Source organism: Cyclospora cayetanensis, unplaced genomic scaffold, assembly GCF_002999335.1.
Source record: "Cyclospora cayetanensis isolate NF1_C8 unplaced genomic scaffold, CcayRef3 CcayRef3_contig_43, whole genome shotgun sequence".
Lineage (NCBI taxonomy): Eukaryota > Apicomplexa > Conoidasida > Eucoccidiorida > Eimeriidae > Cyclospora > Cyclospora cayetanensis.
In genome coordinates this window covers 104026-119919 of record NW_020312403.1, presented here as the reverse complement: position 1 = coordinate 119919, position 15894 = coordinate 104026, and the positions used below count along the sequence as shown (strand labels likewise).

Below are 15894 nucleotides of genomic sequence, written 5' to 3'. Positions count from 1 at the left end.
CGCCTCAGTCAAACTTCCCATTAGACCTAAAAGCTAGCGGAAGATATCCAGTCTTGTTCGTGTACAGCAAGTGCGCATGAGGAATTCCATGGGTATCGATTAGCTGTGCTCGTAAATATGTAGGAGCGCGCTGCTTTCCACGCCGCTACAAAGGGAGCATGTTGCATGCACTATCTGGGTGAAACTGGTGTGCTTGGTCGTGTTGGTTGAGGAACAGAAAGACAGGCGATTTATGAGCCGTTTGTCATCATTCTGCAAATTTAATTGTGCTTTGGCTTCTGTTGAAGGGGCAGAAGACTCATAGTGGAGAACTAGGGTTGCAGTCACTGAGGGCAGTTAACCGATGTCAATGCAGTGTAGTCGTGCCTTTCGATGCATTCTGAAGGGAAATAATATTCGTAGCGGACGACGCTCTCACCTGCGTACGCGCGCAATTCATTGCCTGCCACGGGCTCACCAATAAAATATTGAAAATATAAATTGTCATCTACACTCTTGCCGGCGGGTCCATATCGAGGTCTCGAGTTTTCAAATAAGGTCTGTAATTACAGTGACTAGGAGGTTGCGACTTTGCAATCACCGATGAGAAAGAGGGGGGGAATTATGGAAGCCTGAGTCAAAAAGGTAAAGAGAATAGCAAGTACTAAGGTCTAGATCTGCAATATTGGAGGAGACACTTGGAGAGAGACGCTGGGCATGACAGTACCAAGCACATGCGCAACAGCGGTAGGCTCTGTGCGAGGGAGAGGCGGCGTATTCCCTCCCCCCTACCCCAAAACACGTAAGGTGGCAGATAAAGCCTCGTGATTCAGGGAAAACACAATGGTTCACATCTTGTGCTGGCTTTAGAAATCGGCATTTTCTGTTGTGCACGCTCTAGTCAGCCTTCGGGACTATTATGGTAAGACCACTATTCCGGTGATGTTCAATTGAACGCTAACTCGTCGCTCGACCTTTTTAGCAATTCATCCAAATGTTGAAACCGCTCGACAGCACGTCAGCATGGTCGCACTCCCTTTGAATGGCCAGATTTCCGCAGCTGATCCCTTGCGGCAGACCTTCTCGCGTTGTCTACTCCTCGGACGGGCCGCATGATCAGGGAAGTGAAGCTCGAGGCCAGGGTTTTAGGCCCTGTTTGCGTTGCTATTTATCGATCTCGAGCTGCAGCTAGCTGGTACTGGCCCGATTACTTCCCCTCCAGCCAGAAGCAAGCACTGCTCGAGGGAGCCTGCGGCTAAGTCTTCCATGCAGCTTGCAACACCGTCCCAGGGCACGAAACAACACATTAGGACTGCTTACTATTGAGTCGAAATACGTTTCTTGGCTGAACGCAAGCGATGGCCAATTTACACCTCTTCGGTACGCCGGGGTGCAGAATCCGTACCTCATCTTCTTCCCCTACTACGAGCGAAAGGAGCAAGGAGGGTTCAATCGAACTTGCTCTAAAGCAGGCAAACCCCTCCTCCCTCTTTTCAGGGGGCCAAGCTCCAACTAGCGGCTTGCAGGAACCTGAGGGCGAGGGCCTCATGGACCGAACGTGCACCTCTCTGACCTGCAGCAACACCAACAGCAACAGCTGCTGTTGCAGCGGTCCCCAGGAGAGCTGCTGTGCATCTGAGCTACAACTGAATGAGAAAGCGGAGAGCAGTGGGCTGCGGAGCGGCGTGGTTCGCGTTACACAGCAATGCGCGGCACTGGGGGCCTATGTCACACTGTCCATTTTAACAGTGTTTTGGACCAAGTACCTTGTTGCAGGAAAGGTCCCCACCCCTCTCTTTCTGTCGTGGGTGCAGCAGGCAGTGGGATTGGCAGTCTACTCGGCTGTGTCTGTCATTGTTGCAGCCCTAAGCAGCCGGCGGTCAGCCTGTGGAAGAGCCCTTGCAGCTGCATTCCCACCAATACGGGTTAAAGGCCGAGTCATGCTTCGGGTGTTACCCCTGTCCCTGTGTTTTGTCGGGATGATAGGCTCTGCCAACGTGTGTCTGCAGCGTGTTCAAGTCAGTGTATATCAGGTGGCACGGTCACTGACCCTCGTTTTTTCGCTTCTCTTGTCGATATTTTGGCTGAAACAAAGGGTGCTGAAGGGAGAGGTCTTTTCCTGTCTTCTGGTTGCCTCGGGCTTCGCTCTCATGACGGCAGTAGGATCCGATTCTGCCTCCCTTACGGGGTACATCATGGGGGCCTTGGCCTCTCTGTTTCAAGCTGCTTACACAGTGCAAATGAAGGCGACATTGAACTGTCTAGAGGCGGAAGAGGAGGATCTTGTTCACGGCCCCAAAGTGCGCTCGGCGTATCAGCTCATCAGCAGCAGCTCCACAGACGCAGTTCCTAGGAATGGATACGCATCCACGCATACAAATAGCAAGGGCTCATTCGCAGAACGAGAAAGAGCCGCTTCCCCTCACATTACTGCGGTCGTCGTCAAGACATCTGGAGACGTCTGCAAAACGGCTGAGAGTGGCAGGGGCGTTCGCAGCCTTAGGGGTGCAGACACTCCAATGGAGGAGCTTGCTTTCTCGGAGAGAAGCGAACTTGAGCCTTGCAAGTCGATCCAGCAAACGGAACAACCGAGACACCCGCGCTCTGAGTGCACCAGCGCTGTTCGGTCTTTTACTGAGCTGGAGGAAGTAGAGCAGCAAAATCAGCAGGAATTCGCATCTGGCACCACTAGCAAGGGTCTCACGGAGAGGAAGGAGCCTCGGGCTCGCGTTGAACCTCTCTGTGTTTTTTATAACATGCTAAATGCGATATGTCTCTTTCCGATCGTCTTGCTTCTTTCAGACGAGCCACGAGTACTCTGGAATCTTGCTGCAGAAGGAACGGCGATGAATTCCACAGTTATTTCGCAAGTGCTCGGACTGGGTAAGCCCAAAATCAGGGTGGCGTAACTGTTTCCATGTTAAAGTTTGTGTATGAGTTCATGCAGCTGGTCGGGCTCTACCAGAGAGCAGCTGGATGGGTGGAACGCAGGGTGGAAACGGAGTAGTATTGGCTACGTTGTTGCTTGAAAGAGGACTGCAGCTGCCTTTGCGGCAGCTCGTTTTTGAGCAAGACTCAGCTTGTTGGTGCACGCCACTTCATGTGCTTCACCCGCCAGTATTCACTGCACAGCTCTAGCATGGCATACTGCGTGTATGCCGTAAATCCTGCATTGAGATGTGGTACTTAAAGTTTTTTCTTGGAATACGTCGTATGTCCAACCCGAGTCTTTCTGTGCTGGAAAAACAAAGATGTAGAGAGAGCAAGCCTGTTCGTTTGATGTTGATTCATATGTGCGGGCCGAATTAAATACCCTGTGGTTGCATCCTTAGGTATATCTGCGTGTGCCTTGCTTCACACAGGTGTTGTTACACTGATGTTGGGAACCAGTATCTTTTGGACTGTTTCTTTGACGTCTCCTCTATCTTTTTCAGTGGCAGGTTACGTCAAAACACTTCTGCAGGTTGCGGTAGCAATGGTCTTGTGGGGAGAGCGCCTGACCTTTGTGGAGACCTGCGGCTTTCTCCTAACTCTCAGTGGCTCGCTGTGGTACTCTGTATCACGGTGCCAAGCCAACTCTAGTCAGAGCTCTGGCTAGCCACTCAGAGCTCGACGTATGGCTAGTTACATGCCTATGACCATGGTCAGCTCGCTCCAGATCGCTTCCGGGGCACTGGAAGTTCCCAATTTGCGCATTCAGTGTCCGATCGACGCCTGGTGGAGGGTCTCTGTATCCATATGCATGCTTTCACTTTAACGTGTGACTCTCCAACTGGGAACATATATACATATATATATATATATATATATATATATATGGCAACAGAAACTCACGGACGGACACTTCTACACAGCTGTCCTGACACTCTCGACGATTTCTGCAGCAGTCAGCAAGAGGCATGCTTGTCAACCTATATCCGCCATCTTCAGTAGCGTTGACTCCTGGGCTCCATGTATCGCCCAAAGTGCTTCTGCATGCAAGAGAGTTGTTCCAATGCTGACTTTGCTACGCTTTGGTCATGGAAAAGACCAGTACTTAACGCAAAGACAGGCTTTCTCCTGACGGGATTCAGCGGGAGAAACGCAAGGAGCCTGCGCGATGGATGTATACAGGTAAATCAGGGAGTTTCAAAGTGCTACCCGATAGAGCTCATAGTTCGACCTTTTGCCAGTACACTTCGTTGCACATATCAGAGGAAATTGAGCTCCAGGACATTAATGCTCTCCTAGGGAGAGCAAGAAGTGTCAAAGAGGCCTCAGATGTACTGCTAGAAATTTGAAGGAAATTCGAGCTCTCATTCAAGCGTTGCCCTGAGATACGTCGCGTTGGGCGGTGCGCTAGCCGTTTGTTAACATGAGGGGTTCTGCTGAGTCGTTTCCTTCCTCGCCTCCTATTTATTGCAGGACAGTGCCACTTAGGCCCCACAGCCTCCAGAAAGGGCTTTCATTAGACCAATTTTACCGTTTTTTAATCTTCTGACCTCATGTATACATGCAGTGGTACGGAGGAATACTGCGCTTGCGAAAAGTTTGCCCACGGCTCTACCGACAAGTGTACGCGGAATAGGCTAACACGTGCAAAGACTATGATAGCTGTGTGTAATACTGTTCAATTTGGAATAACAGACACTCAGCGGCCAGAGAAGTTTAGGACTGCCGAGCTGTTCACACCCCATTAGGGCTACACTGCGCATTGAGGCATGCGAGAAACACACAGAATCAAGGTCACGAGTTCCAACTTTGCCGTGAGACAGCTATTTGTCAGGCTGACTTGCGATTATAGTGTCACTCTGAGAAGGTAGCCAGAGGCCCTTATAGAGTATGGAATCCAGCAGAGAGAGCTCGACTTGCCGATCTACCACCTAGCACATCGGTGAAATGCTATACAGGTAGCCAACAGCGAAGATGGCCACGGCTCGTATCGGATGAAAGCAAAGAGTTGGGAGTCTTTTACAAAGAGGTACCTAAACAAACAGCTCCTCGCAGCCACTTGGCAATGGATTTCATGGAGCTCCCTGAGGAAATCCTCGCTCTTCAAAAGTATGGGTAAGCTCAAATTGCAACCAATCCTGGTTCTTATGTGGTGTTTCCCCATGCTCTCCTTTTCTGACCATAATGGAAAGCTGAAACCGCCTCAGTGCTGTGTGGAACATCTACCAAGCTCTCTAGTTCCTGTGTTCATTTTTTCACCAACGGCCATTACTTGGCTAATGAAGGCATCGCTTAGAACTGTAGTGGATGCATATAAAAATACTCGGCTAGCAGGTACCAACTAGCTTTAGCTGATTTTCTCACACTACGAAAGCTAGAATGGGCAGCTATGCAGTCTGGCGCTGCTCGTGTTTTGCTGTCCTTCCCATTACGAGTGCGGACAAGGCCCACTTGGAGGGCCGTAGAGCAAAAAGCTGCATCATACGGTAGCTTGGAGGAAAGTACTTGTAAAGCTTTGATTACGTTTACATACTCATGCGTTGGCTTTTCGTGTGCTTCAATGATTAAAGTCGATTTTTCTCCCGGCTTCAAAGTCGGATGCAAAACCAAACATATTTGTTGGTGGTCCACCGGAAAGCAGATAAAACTATCCAGAACTACTCGTAGCGTGTTGATGACCATGCTATGATATTCAACGGGTTGCGTCTTATGGAGAGCAAAATGAAGCTGGTAGACCTTCGTAGTTAGCTATTGCGTTGCTACCAGAAGCGGGTGCGCTTAATAACCCATCAACTCCTTGGAGTGCTTATGCGAAAACTTCCGCTCTAGAGCCGCCGTCGACAAGCGGAGTAAGGACCTTATCGCTTGAAAAAATATATCTCAGAGTGCGTAGCCACTGTATCGATAGCGGGGAGTGCCTACATTGCATCTGACTAGTCAGAACATTGCGGGAGCTGAAAATATAGGTCCATACAAAAAAAGTTTCCACGTACAGGAGGCCACCAAAGCTCCTTCCTACGTCAATAGCTGGAAACTTATACCTGGAACGTAAAAATCAACCTTGCTGGAACACTACTATTGGAGAAGGCACTGTGTAACACCATTCTCAAAAACACCAAGACGGTGCTGATACGATCCAAGTTCGCATAACATCATTTCAAAATCGATTGGTGCATCTGTTTTTCAATGGGTATTTTTGAATATAGGCGGATGAACTATGGGAGTTTCCGAGAAAAATTCTTCATTAAAAGCGTGCACTAACACAGTAGGGCAGCGGTATACTTCATGAAGCAGTAACTCTTCCAGTTTTTATACACAGTAGAGGTTCGTAGGTTGTATTTGCAGTCAAAAGGCCTATTTTATGCATTATGTGTATTTTTGTTGCGGGGAATCAAAGCATCAGAATACCACGTTCGCAGAAAAGAAGGGTGGGTATGCAGGCACAGATGAGGGCAGCAAAGGAAACCAACTCCCCAAATTTCAAGTCGACCCCCACTCTTCTCCTTCAAGTATACAAATTCATCACTGATGTGTGGCAATAGGAGAAGGTAGCCCGTCACCATGCCAGTGCCTCGGAGCTTGCCAATTAGGATTAAGAAAATAATTGTGGCAAGCGTGGGTGGTCAAGTTCCTTGATGCTATGGTGCGTTATTGAGCACCTTACACCTCTTATAAGGTAAGCATCATGATTAATAGCTTGTTGAGCTGCATGTGCCTCCAAAAATCACCAATACTTGTCAGGTGACCGTTTGCACGGGTAGCCGCCCAGTGGTCTGGACAACTTTATGCTCTTCGCACACCGGAGCTTCGCCCCATGAAATTGTTTTCAGCTGTATATTTTTAAGTTATTTAGTTTAAAACTGATGCAGAAATCGACTATTTGTGGCATTCCGTAGCTCTTAGGCACAAAGGCAGGTGGTCTAACACCGCGAAAAGATGCTGTTTGCCGAGTTCTTTCAACTAAAGGGCATCTCCAGGCTTTTCCCAGAGGGTCTGACGACAGTATACACAAATGAACAAACCTTTCAGTCAGAGAAGGCAGTCCTGAAGGCCCAGTTGGAGGGCACAGCAACCGCCAACAGGCCAAGCGTCAACGGGGGGGAACATCATCTTGGCGTGGAGAAAAGCGACTCAGATGATGAGGAGACGCGAAACAAAGAGATCCAGGATGGTGAGCTTCGGCGGGAGCTGCAGGAGCTGCTTGTCCTCCAGAACATGCTGGCTTATTTGCTGCAGAGCCACAGGTTGCAAGAAGCAGAGGTCGCAGTTTGTTGCTTCATCGACAGGAACCCTCGGAATGCTGACGGGTTCGTTCTCCTGGCTGACATTTACACCCAGGAAAAAAGATTTGCATCGGTGTGCGAGTGCTTGTGGGGAGCGATTCACAACTCCCCTGGAAACCGGATGCTGTTGCGGTTGCTTCGCGATTCAGAGGAACAGTCTCTCCTGCAGCTGTGTGAACTGCCTGTATCGTTTTTGGCTAAATCTCTTGCGACCTATCAGCCCTTAAATAGCCACCGATCAGGTTCTATGGAGTTTTCTGACTCTATTTTCAGCGTGGAGACGGCCCCTGTTGTAGTCGTACGGCAAGGCACTCATGTGGCTGCCATGGCAAATCGAGATCTGGAGCCAGGAGAAATCGTTTTTCGGCAAAGACCGTTTGTACTAACCCCACTGATGCTTGAGTCTGGTCAAATCTACACCAGCTGTTTCCACTGTCTGCAAGATCGAGAAGACCCCAGTAGGGGGTACTCTTGTCCTGTAAAGCCGTACACCTGTCCCTTTGCCTTTTGTTCATGGGAGTGCCTTATGCGTAACAGCCGAATACATGCCTTAGAATGCCAGGCGATTCCTTTGTTGCTGGCAGCAGCGAAGGAGTCTAAGCTCAGCTCCACGACCGTGCTGCATATCTTTCGAACAATTGTGAAGACTGGCCTGGAACGGCAGAACCGACAGGACCAGGGGGATGAGCGCGACAAGGGTGAAAATGCAACAACGGACGTGGTTGAACAGCTGCTGCAGCTGAATTCATATAGGGCGGCGGTCATTAGGGGCCAACCAGAGCTGTACGCGCAACTTACGCTGCTAGCGCGCCGATTGCAGCGCGTTTTGCCCGCGCATCTTCTCTTATTCCTCGAAGAAAGAGAATTGATAGAGCTCATGCTCATTTTGTGGCAGTACTCTACCTTTTTGACCTCCCCTTCAATTGCTTCCGCCGTAGACGGAAGGAACCCCGATGGAGCGATAGGTCAAGTCCTAGCACCCGCGGTCGCTTTGCTGCACCACAGCTGCGTTCCCACGTGTGTTGTGTGTCTGCAAGAGGATGGACTGGTGGCCGTGCGAGCTCTAAGCTTCATTCCTTCTGGGGGGAGCCTGTGCATTTCTCTTGAGGAAGACCTCTTCAAGCCGCAAAAAGAACGCAAGGGGGTCACAGCGTCCCCGCGGATATTTGGATGCGGCTGCATCCGATGTACGGACAGCGCAGAAGGCGGCAGACTGTTACGGGGCATCCGATGCTTCAAGTGTGTAAGGGGCTTCCTTAGCCCGCACAAAAGCAAGTCTTTGGCCTCTCGCCTCAATGCCTATACTGCAGCTCTGTCTACGGTGCCGATGCCTGAAAATCCCTTTGAAAAAGGCCAAGTGCGCAAGGCGAATTCGCTCACCGCGCAGCAAGAAGCGGAGACATCTGAGTCGAGACGAAGGGAGACAAGGCCAGCGGATAGCCAGAGCCCTCAGGCTGCGGGTGAGAAGGGGACTTTGGAAGGTGATGCGTCCCTCGACGAAGAATGGCTGTGCGCTAACTGCGGCTTAACGTCTGCCTACGTCAATCGGAGCTGTGCAGTCCTCGAGCGCGAAGTTGAGCAACTGCAAGCGGCTGCAGAGAGAAGGCTTGTGAGTGGTGCCCGTCTGGAAGCACGCAAGCTCTATACTGCCCTTGCACAGAGGTACAGCAGCCAGCTGCACCCCCAGCATGCCGTCCTGTTCAACACACACACCATCTTGGCAGGCCTCCTGGCGTCTCAGCCCGCAAAAGACCCCATCAAAGTGAGACTGCGCCATCCCACCCCCTACCCCACCCCCTCCCTTTGGCCCCTTTGGCTTTCCGGTGAGAGCGCTGCTATGCATGCGCCGTTGTTTGTCTCTTCATGACAGTAGAGTGCGGCAGGTGCCTGGGGCACCCCGGAAAACGCACATTTGACCAGATCGTCTGATGCCACGTTGCTTGTGCAAGGCCCTCATATACATCCGGCGAGCAGCTCTGGCAGCAGAAACCGTACTGCCCCCCTGCTCCCGTCTCAAGATGGATTTGAATGTCAGACTTTCTGACTTGACCTACCAGGTACGTCCTCTCGCGCACAGTCCCCTGTGAGTGGCGAGGCGTTGCTCAAAAGGGAGCTGGGAGATTTTTTTTCAAAACGAAATTTCACGGCGGCAGCCAGAGGCGCTAGGCTATGGCTAGGCGGGGCAAAACAGTGTCCCTGCCTCCAGGATCGCCTCCGCGTGTCACTCAGCTTCCCCACTACTCCGTATTCCTTCCTTGCAAAGTGTGTGTACTTTGCTTTTGCCCTGCATACGTCGCGCATCAATCGCGGCTTGCTGCTGTGTGGGTATGGACGCTGTGCGTCAGGCAATGAGCCTTAACCAGCACTGCCGGCGAGGCCCTGCACTTCCTGCCCACTTTTTAATGAGTCCTTTGTATGCGGCACTTTGGAATTGCTCTGTCTGCTTTGGCAACGACTCTAGCTTAGCCATTGTGCTGCAGCAGAAGCTGCGGAGATACGCAGCCCTCCTCAACGTTTCAACGCCTCCGCTGCTGCATCAGCCGGTGCTCAAAACTGTTGACGTCTTTGTGGGTCTTTACCGGCAAGTCACGGGATGCAGGACGAGCTCTGAAGAGGTAACCATGCATGCCAGCTCGAGGGTGCAGAGGGAGTTTCTTTAGCCTAGCCAACGTTTCAGGAGCCGCTTCTCGAAACATTCGAGCAGCTTGCTGGACTGGCGAGCGTCTGCCAGGGCAAAGATCACGGGGGGGGACACGCTTTCTGTTGTGCTCTAGAGCTCGCTGTCTCTGAGACATTTGCGCCTCCACACCTCCCAAGACCGTCTGCCTCTAGCGCAAATATGCACTAGAGGCAGTGCGCTGTATCCCCTGCCAATCGCCAGGGGGATGCCGGTTATGCGTTTTTTTGCTCCAGAACATCGCACAGCACTTCGCGGCTGACCCCATGTTCTTTGCCTCCGCCTTGGTTCGCGGTGGCTTCTGCTTTCCCTTGAGCCTTCAAGTGTTTTTGGCAATGAAAGACGTCCCCCATCTCCCCACAGGACTGACGCTTCTAGGCCTCGCCTGTCTGCACCGGCAGGTGGCCATAGTCCGCGAGTAGGTGGTTCGTCCGACGCAGCTTTCCTACTTGCCGCGTTGCTTCCTGTATGCGTGAAAGAGTAAACGGTGCCTGCATCTAGGCTTCTCCTTGCGTTGGCATCAATATACATATTCGGTCCTGTCACCCCACCAGGTGGAGGCCCCTCAATGGCCTTGCCGCTGCCCTCGGCACAACTAGCGTCGCTAGCTTTGCCAGCCAGCCAGTCAGCCCGCCTCTCATAGTTGGCGCGCGGTGCGCGGGCTAGGTTAGAGCGTTCTGCCGGAAGTCTGGAACAAAAACTTTTGCGCTTGCGTTCCTGCTAGTCGCGATCGGCGAGAGTCGCGTGATGCTTAACTGCTGCGACCTTTGATGGGGGCCTCCTAGATCATATCTTTCTCCCTCTTGCGTTGGGTGTCGCTTTGCTGTCCGCTCCTACTCGCCAGGCTCTTGAAGATGGGCTTTGACCTCTTCCACGAGACAGCACTCGGTGTGACGGCCCTCTTGGCAATGGCTGGCAGCGGCACAAAGCCGTACGAGTTTTCTCCTGAGGCGCTGGGCATGCATGAGAACCTCATTGCTGTTCAGCAGATGACAAGCGCGGAGGATGCGGCGTCGGGACGGGAAGCAGCTATTTTGCGGCACCTCTTGCAGCGCTGTGAGCTCTTGGAGAGAAAGGAAGTTGCCGCCACCAGCTGGCCAGGCCTGAAGTCCCCTAAGCGCAGCCCTCACCGGCCAGAGAGGTCGTCCGCTGCAGCGGATGCAAGCCTCGACGGAGGGGAACCGGTGGCTTTGTCACATCGCAGCCGTCTGCTGAATGCGACTACGCATAAGCTACTTGGAAGAAGCTCGGCGTTGCACCTGGCCGCAAGTCAAGGCAAGGAACAACTCTGCAAACAGCTGCTTGCTGCGGGAGCTCTCATTGCAGCCCTGAACAGCGAGGCGGCTACTGCTCTGCATCTGGCGTGCAGCTCGGGGCATGTGGCAACGGTGCAGGCTCTGCTGGATTGCAGAGCGCCTGTAGATGCCACGACGCTGCGTGGGGAGACTCCCCTGATGTTGGCGGCCTATAATTTGCATACGGAAATTTGCAGACTGCTGCTCAAGCACGGGGCAGATCCGGACCAGGTCAGCAGGGCTGAGGGATTTTCCGTGCTGCATGCCGTTTCCACCGGAGTGACACGACAAGCCACCCACTACTTTAGGGGGCTTGCCTGGGAAGGGGATCGCGCATGCGCTGCACTTTCGGGGCTTTCGGTCCAGTCCAAGCATCTCGGCTTCTACGTCAAAGACAGCACTTACATCTCCCAGGAGACCCTGGTGGATGTGCGCTTGCCCGCCGCATGCCCGGAGAGCTCCGAGCTGTTTTTCTTCCCCAAAACAATGTTGGAGAGGACGCGAAAGGCTCAGGAAATTCTTTTGCTCCTCACGAGACACTGCACGTACGATATGTACAGGTTGCAGTCGAACAGGGGCTTTGCGCCGGCGGATCTGCTGCTAAGCACCTGGGATGCCTTTGTCACTCGAAAGGAGCGGCTGCTGCAAGTAAACGACTTGCAGCTTGAGGGGCAGACACGCGAGGAGGCAAAGGCAACTAACGAGGGGTGGCAGTTTGTCCTGCACCAGATTTTTGTCATTAGAGATATGCTAAAGCCAGAGCTCCTCCCCCAAGGCCCCTCAACCCGCATGCACCAGCGTTTCGACACCCCGAGACCAGAGGAACTACAACAGCGCAACAAAGAAAAAATGGTAGGCGATGCTCCCTGGCTTTTCTCCGAGCTCATCGCATCAGGCGCCACAAGGCCCTCTCATAAACCGCCGATGCATCAAAAACACCTCGTCACACGAGACACTGATGCACTGAAAACGGCCCCCAAATCGTCGAAGGAAGCAACCGGCGGTACGGGCTTTCAGCTTTCCTCTAAAGTAACAGGCGCCGCAAAGCCTTCCCAGCAGCACCCTGCTCCGCACGCAAAGGAAAAGCCCTCTCCGGCTGCAGATAAAAAAGCGCCTCCAGATAGCAAGAGTAATCTTTCGCCTGATGCCGCAGCTTCCACACAGATCCACGTGGGAGTGCCTAAAGAGGAACTCCCCTCCAACGCCACGGGCGAGCTTTCAGCACCCAAGCTACAAGCTCCCGCAGTGCAAACGGCCTCGCCAAAGCCCTCGGCTGCAGGGGCCCCTCCAGTGCCAAAAGGCCCACCCCAGGCAGTCAAGGGACCCCCTCCCGAGGGGGGAAAGGGGCCTCCGAAAGCGGTAAAGGGCACCCCACCCGATGCGGTAAAGGGACCCCCTCCCGAGGGGGTAAAGGGGCCTCCGAAAGCGGTAAAGGGCACCCCACCCGATGCGGTAAAGGGACCCCCTCCCGAGGGGGTAAAGGGGCCTCCGAAAGCGGTAAAGGGCACCCCACCCGATGCGGTAAAGGGACCTCCTCCCGAGGAGGTAAAGGCGCCTCCGAAAGCGGTAAAGAGCACCCCACCCGATGCGGTAAAGGGACCTCCTCCCGAGGGGGGAAAGGGGCCTCCGAAAGCGGTAAAGGGCACCCCACCCGATGCGGTAAAGGGACCTCCTCCCGAGGGGGTAAAGGGGCCTCCGAAAGCGGTAAAGGGCACCCCACCCGATGCGGTAAAGGGGCCTCCGAAAGCGGTAAAAGCCCCTTCCGAGGGGGTAAACGAACCTTCGGAAGCGGTAAAGGGGCCTCCTGAGGGGGTGAAGACACCTGCGAAGCCGGTAGACGGGGCCCCCGAGGCTGTAAAGCGGCCCCCGCCACCGAGCAAGGGGCCACCACCTCCGGCCAAGGGCGCACCTCCGAAAGCAAAGGGACCGCCAGGTGTTCAGTAGGTGCCTTTTCCACTGCTTTCCGGGAGTACCCCCAAGTCAAACAAGGCCCTTGATGCATGAATTATGCAAAAGCAGAGAGCCAGAGCATATAGAATACTCGTGCTGGCTTCGAAGACTCTAACTGCGCAGGGCGATGCCCTCGTGCGTGCTCTTCAAGTAAGAAGCAGCTTACGTTGAATGCATGGTGTCACTTGATGGTTTGAGTGTGCGGCCCACATGACGAGCTCCGAAATTACAGCCCCCTGCGTGGGGGTGTCCATCCTTTAGCTTCACAGACCACGCCATCCACTGCGAATTTCAGTTTTGCATTTCAAGAAGTCCAGTGGGGCGACCAGTGGTCAAGGATTCGCAGATTTACAGACACGAAAACGCGGCAGAAGTTTGTAGGAATGGCCAGCCAGCGGACGCGAGAGTGCTAGTAGGAGTGGTACACACCGACAGTTAGAGGCGCAGTCCTAGGATAATCCGACCTTGCTGCAGCGAAGAGTCTGCAGCAAGGAGTGATGCCGCATTTGCCGCAGCGTTCGTCTTCCTGAAGCTAGCTCAGGAAGTGTTCCTCAAAGCTCTGCTCAGACAGGTGTCGATTTCCGGGCTTAGGCATGATAAATGCCGACTCCAAAACAGCATAGGCAACCTTAATGGATGCAGTAAGGTGTGAGACCTCATGTGGTGCTCAGGATTGCACTGGGCTAGGCTATACTGTCCCTCTGTGAATCTATGCGCAAGGATGCCCCCGACGGGCTGGAGGCCTCCTCTTCGGGCTCTCTACAAACGGGAGAACCAGAGGAAGAAAGCGAGCTCTGCTTGAAAGAGCGTTTGTGATCCCCTTGCTCACGGCATCTACCTTCACTCGTCGGTCACATCGCGCCCAGCTGGGAGTGTAACGAAAGAAGGGTGGCAGGTGTGCAAATACCTGAATCCGCAAGGCAATCCAGGCTATCGCTGTATCTTGGTGCAGGGCCACACACACACGACGCCCTAATCATGCAGACTTGTTTTGTTTCCACAAGGCATATGGTAGGCTCACACTCTACAGGCAAAAGCTGCTACAACGACTTTGAATAGAGCCTTAACGACTTGCGAGCGGATCTGAGCCCACCTCCTTCAAGAGGATCTTGGCCTGCTTCACCAAGGGGCTTGTCATGATAGGACGGAGAATGGGGGCCAAGCTGCGTTCTGGTATATTCTAGTAAGCTAGCTATATTTTGCTGAGAAGAATGAAATAATTGATCACTCTTTGGCATGGCTGTTCTTACAGTTTCTTTGCTGCAGAATACACTGGGCTAAGTGCGCCAAGTATCTGGAGAGTTACATCATGGACACTGGGACGGGGGAAATTGTCACATTTAGGCTGCACTAAACAACTTCCTGCAAGCGCGTTTGTGTGATTCATGAGGTCTGTCGATCAGAAGTGGAATATTAACGTGTCTATTGCGCCCTTCAGGGCCTGCATGGGCCCGATATCGTAAATCTCGTTCCAATAGATAATCTCCCCATTTTCCATAACTTCGCCCCTCAAGGGTCCGGCATGATAGACTAGCAGTAGCCAAGGTGCCTACTGCTGCAGCCTTTTAAGCACTCCGAACATCCACAGCTAGTCCGAGGTAGCATCTAGCCTACATGCACACAACACTTCGCCTCCTTGTATCGGCCTCGTGATACTTAAATCGAAAGTAATGGGAAAACTTTTTGAAGGCTAGCTCAATACGCTACATCATCTTCTTCCTATTTCAAAGAAACTCTCTCATGTGTTTAATTTGTGCATCGAGACCACCTAAATGCGGGACAGCGGAAGAGTCTTAGCCTTGTCGTCACTCCTCAGGAGAGCAGCAGCACGAAAAATCAGAGTTTATCAGAAAGGCAGGTGGTTGAATTAAGTAGCCAAATGAAACATCACAGAGGGTTAGGCTAAAATGTAGTTACCTCGTTCCTAATTTTGATTAAATACAGAAAGTGTGGTATATAGCCAAGTTGCTGCTTTTGGACCACTGCAAAAGGAGGGTCTAGCGGGCAGGCTGCTGTTCTTGATTAAATATTAATTTAGTGTGCATTGACTGGTCGGTCTCTTCGTACAACTTATATTTATTGTAGCGTACTGATAGATTGAGTCAGGATGAAGCAATACCGTGTGCGTGGGGGCTAGGTGCTCAATGCAACTACGTGTAAATGCTCGGAGTGCTAACAGCGTGGGTTACGCGCACCTTAGATTCCCATTGCCTCACATGTTAGGAGCTCTAAGGGACGCAAGCAGAGGCAGGTGAGATTTCTCTTGGCAAGCACTCAAGAACTTTGAATTTGCTCTATGTCGAGCATGGATTTAACTACCTACTACTAGAAACCTTGGAGGAAGTGTTAAAGATGGACCTTGCTAGTTAAAATACGGCAGGGGTTCTAGTTTCGGTATTTGTGCATCTTGAGTGCACAGCGTAACACTGCTTTCCTAGTATCCAGCATTGGGTGTCAGCACGTGGTTCTGGGAGGCGTTTGGGTTGAGGTATCGAATATAGTACGACGTGTCTATGAGTAGCGGCAAGACTACATTCGAGTGCAATCCTTAGCAATTCGCCTACATGATTTGTTTCTCTGAGATGCCCACAACTTTCCCTCGCCTCATTTACCCCGCGTTACGCAAACTGTTAGAATTAGCACTAAAAAGTGTGCGGGTGAAGTGCACAAGTCTAACCTAACAGGGGGAAACACAGCTGAATTTGCGGCACGTGCCGTACAATTAACGTACAGTTCGTGCTTACATGTCTCTGGCAACTGTGAGACTGACAGGTGTCGC

At 52.3% G+C, this 15894-nt stretch overlaps 2 protein-coding genes across 2 annotated transcripts; both read left to right on the top strand.

Moving 5' to 3' along the window:
• The first annotated feature begins 696 nt into the window (after nucleotides 1–696).
• Nucleotides 697–2888, top strand: LOC34617322. The gene is made up of 2 exons (XM_026334481.1): nucleotides 697–803; nucleotides 1661–2888. Exons 1-2 carry the CDS (start codon nucleotides 697–699, stop codon nucleotides 2886–2888), a joined length of 1335 nt encoding a protein of 444 aa, XP_026190266.1.
• Nucleotides 2889–6846: 3958 nt separating this feature from the next.
• Nucleotides 6847–13109, top strand: LOC34617321. The gene is made up of 6 exons (XM_026334480.1): nucleotides 6847–8955; nucleotides 9143–9250; nucleotides 9539–9748; nucleotides 10119–10267; nucleotides 10425–10512; nucleotides 10749–13109. The coding sequence occupies exons 1-6, from the start codon at nucleotides 6847–6849 to the stop codon at nucleotides 13107–13109; spliced, it is 5025 nt and encodes a 1674-aa protein (XP_026190265.1).
• Nucleotides 13110–15894: the final 2785 nt, after the last annotated feature.

What these genes read in the sequence shown, in the direction of transcription:
- LOC34617322 (XM_026334481.1), top strand. Translation starts at nt 697, where the DNA reads ATGACAGTACCAAGCACATGCGCAACAGCGGTAGGCTCTGTGCGAGGG. An exon ending in AAGGTGGCAGATAAAGCCTC is followed by an intron (nt 804 to 1,660) that starts GTGATTCAGGGA and finishes TGGGCTGCGGAG; the next exon opens with CGGCGTGGTTCGCGTTACAC.
- LOC34617321 (XM_026334480.1), top strand. Translation starts at nt 6,847, where the DNA reads ATGCTGTTTGCCGAGTTCTTTCAACTAAAGGGCATCTCCAGGCTTTTC. An exon ending in CCGCAAAAGACCCCATCAAA is followed by an intron (nt 8,956 to 9,142) that starts GTGAGACTGCGC and finishes TGCTTGTGCAAG; the next exon opens with GCCCTCATATACATCCGGCG. An exon ending in TTTCTGACTTGACCTACCAG is followed by an intron (nt 9,251 to 9,538) that starts GTACGTCCTCTC and finishes GCTGTGCGTCAG; the next exon opens with GCAATGAGCCTTAACCAGCA.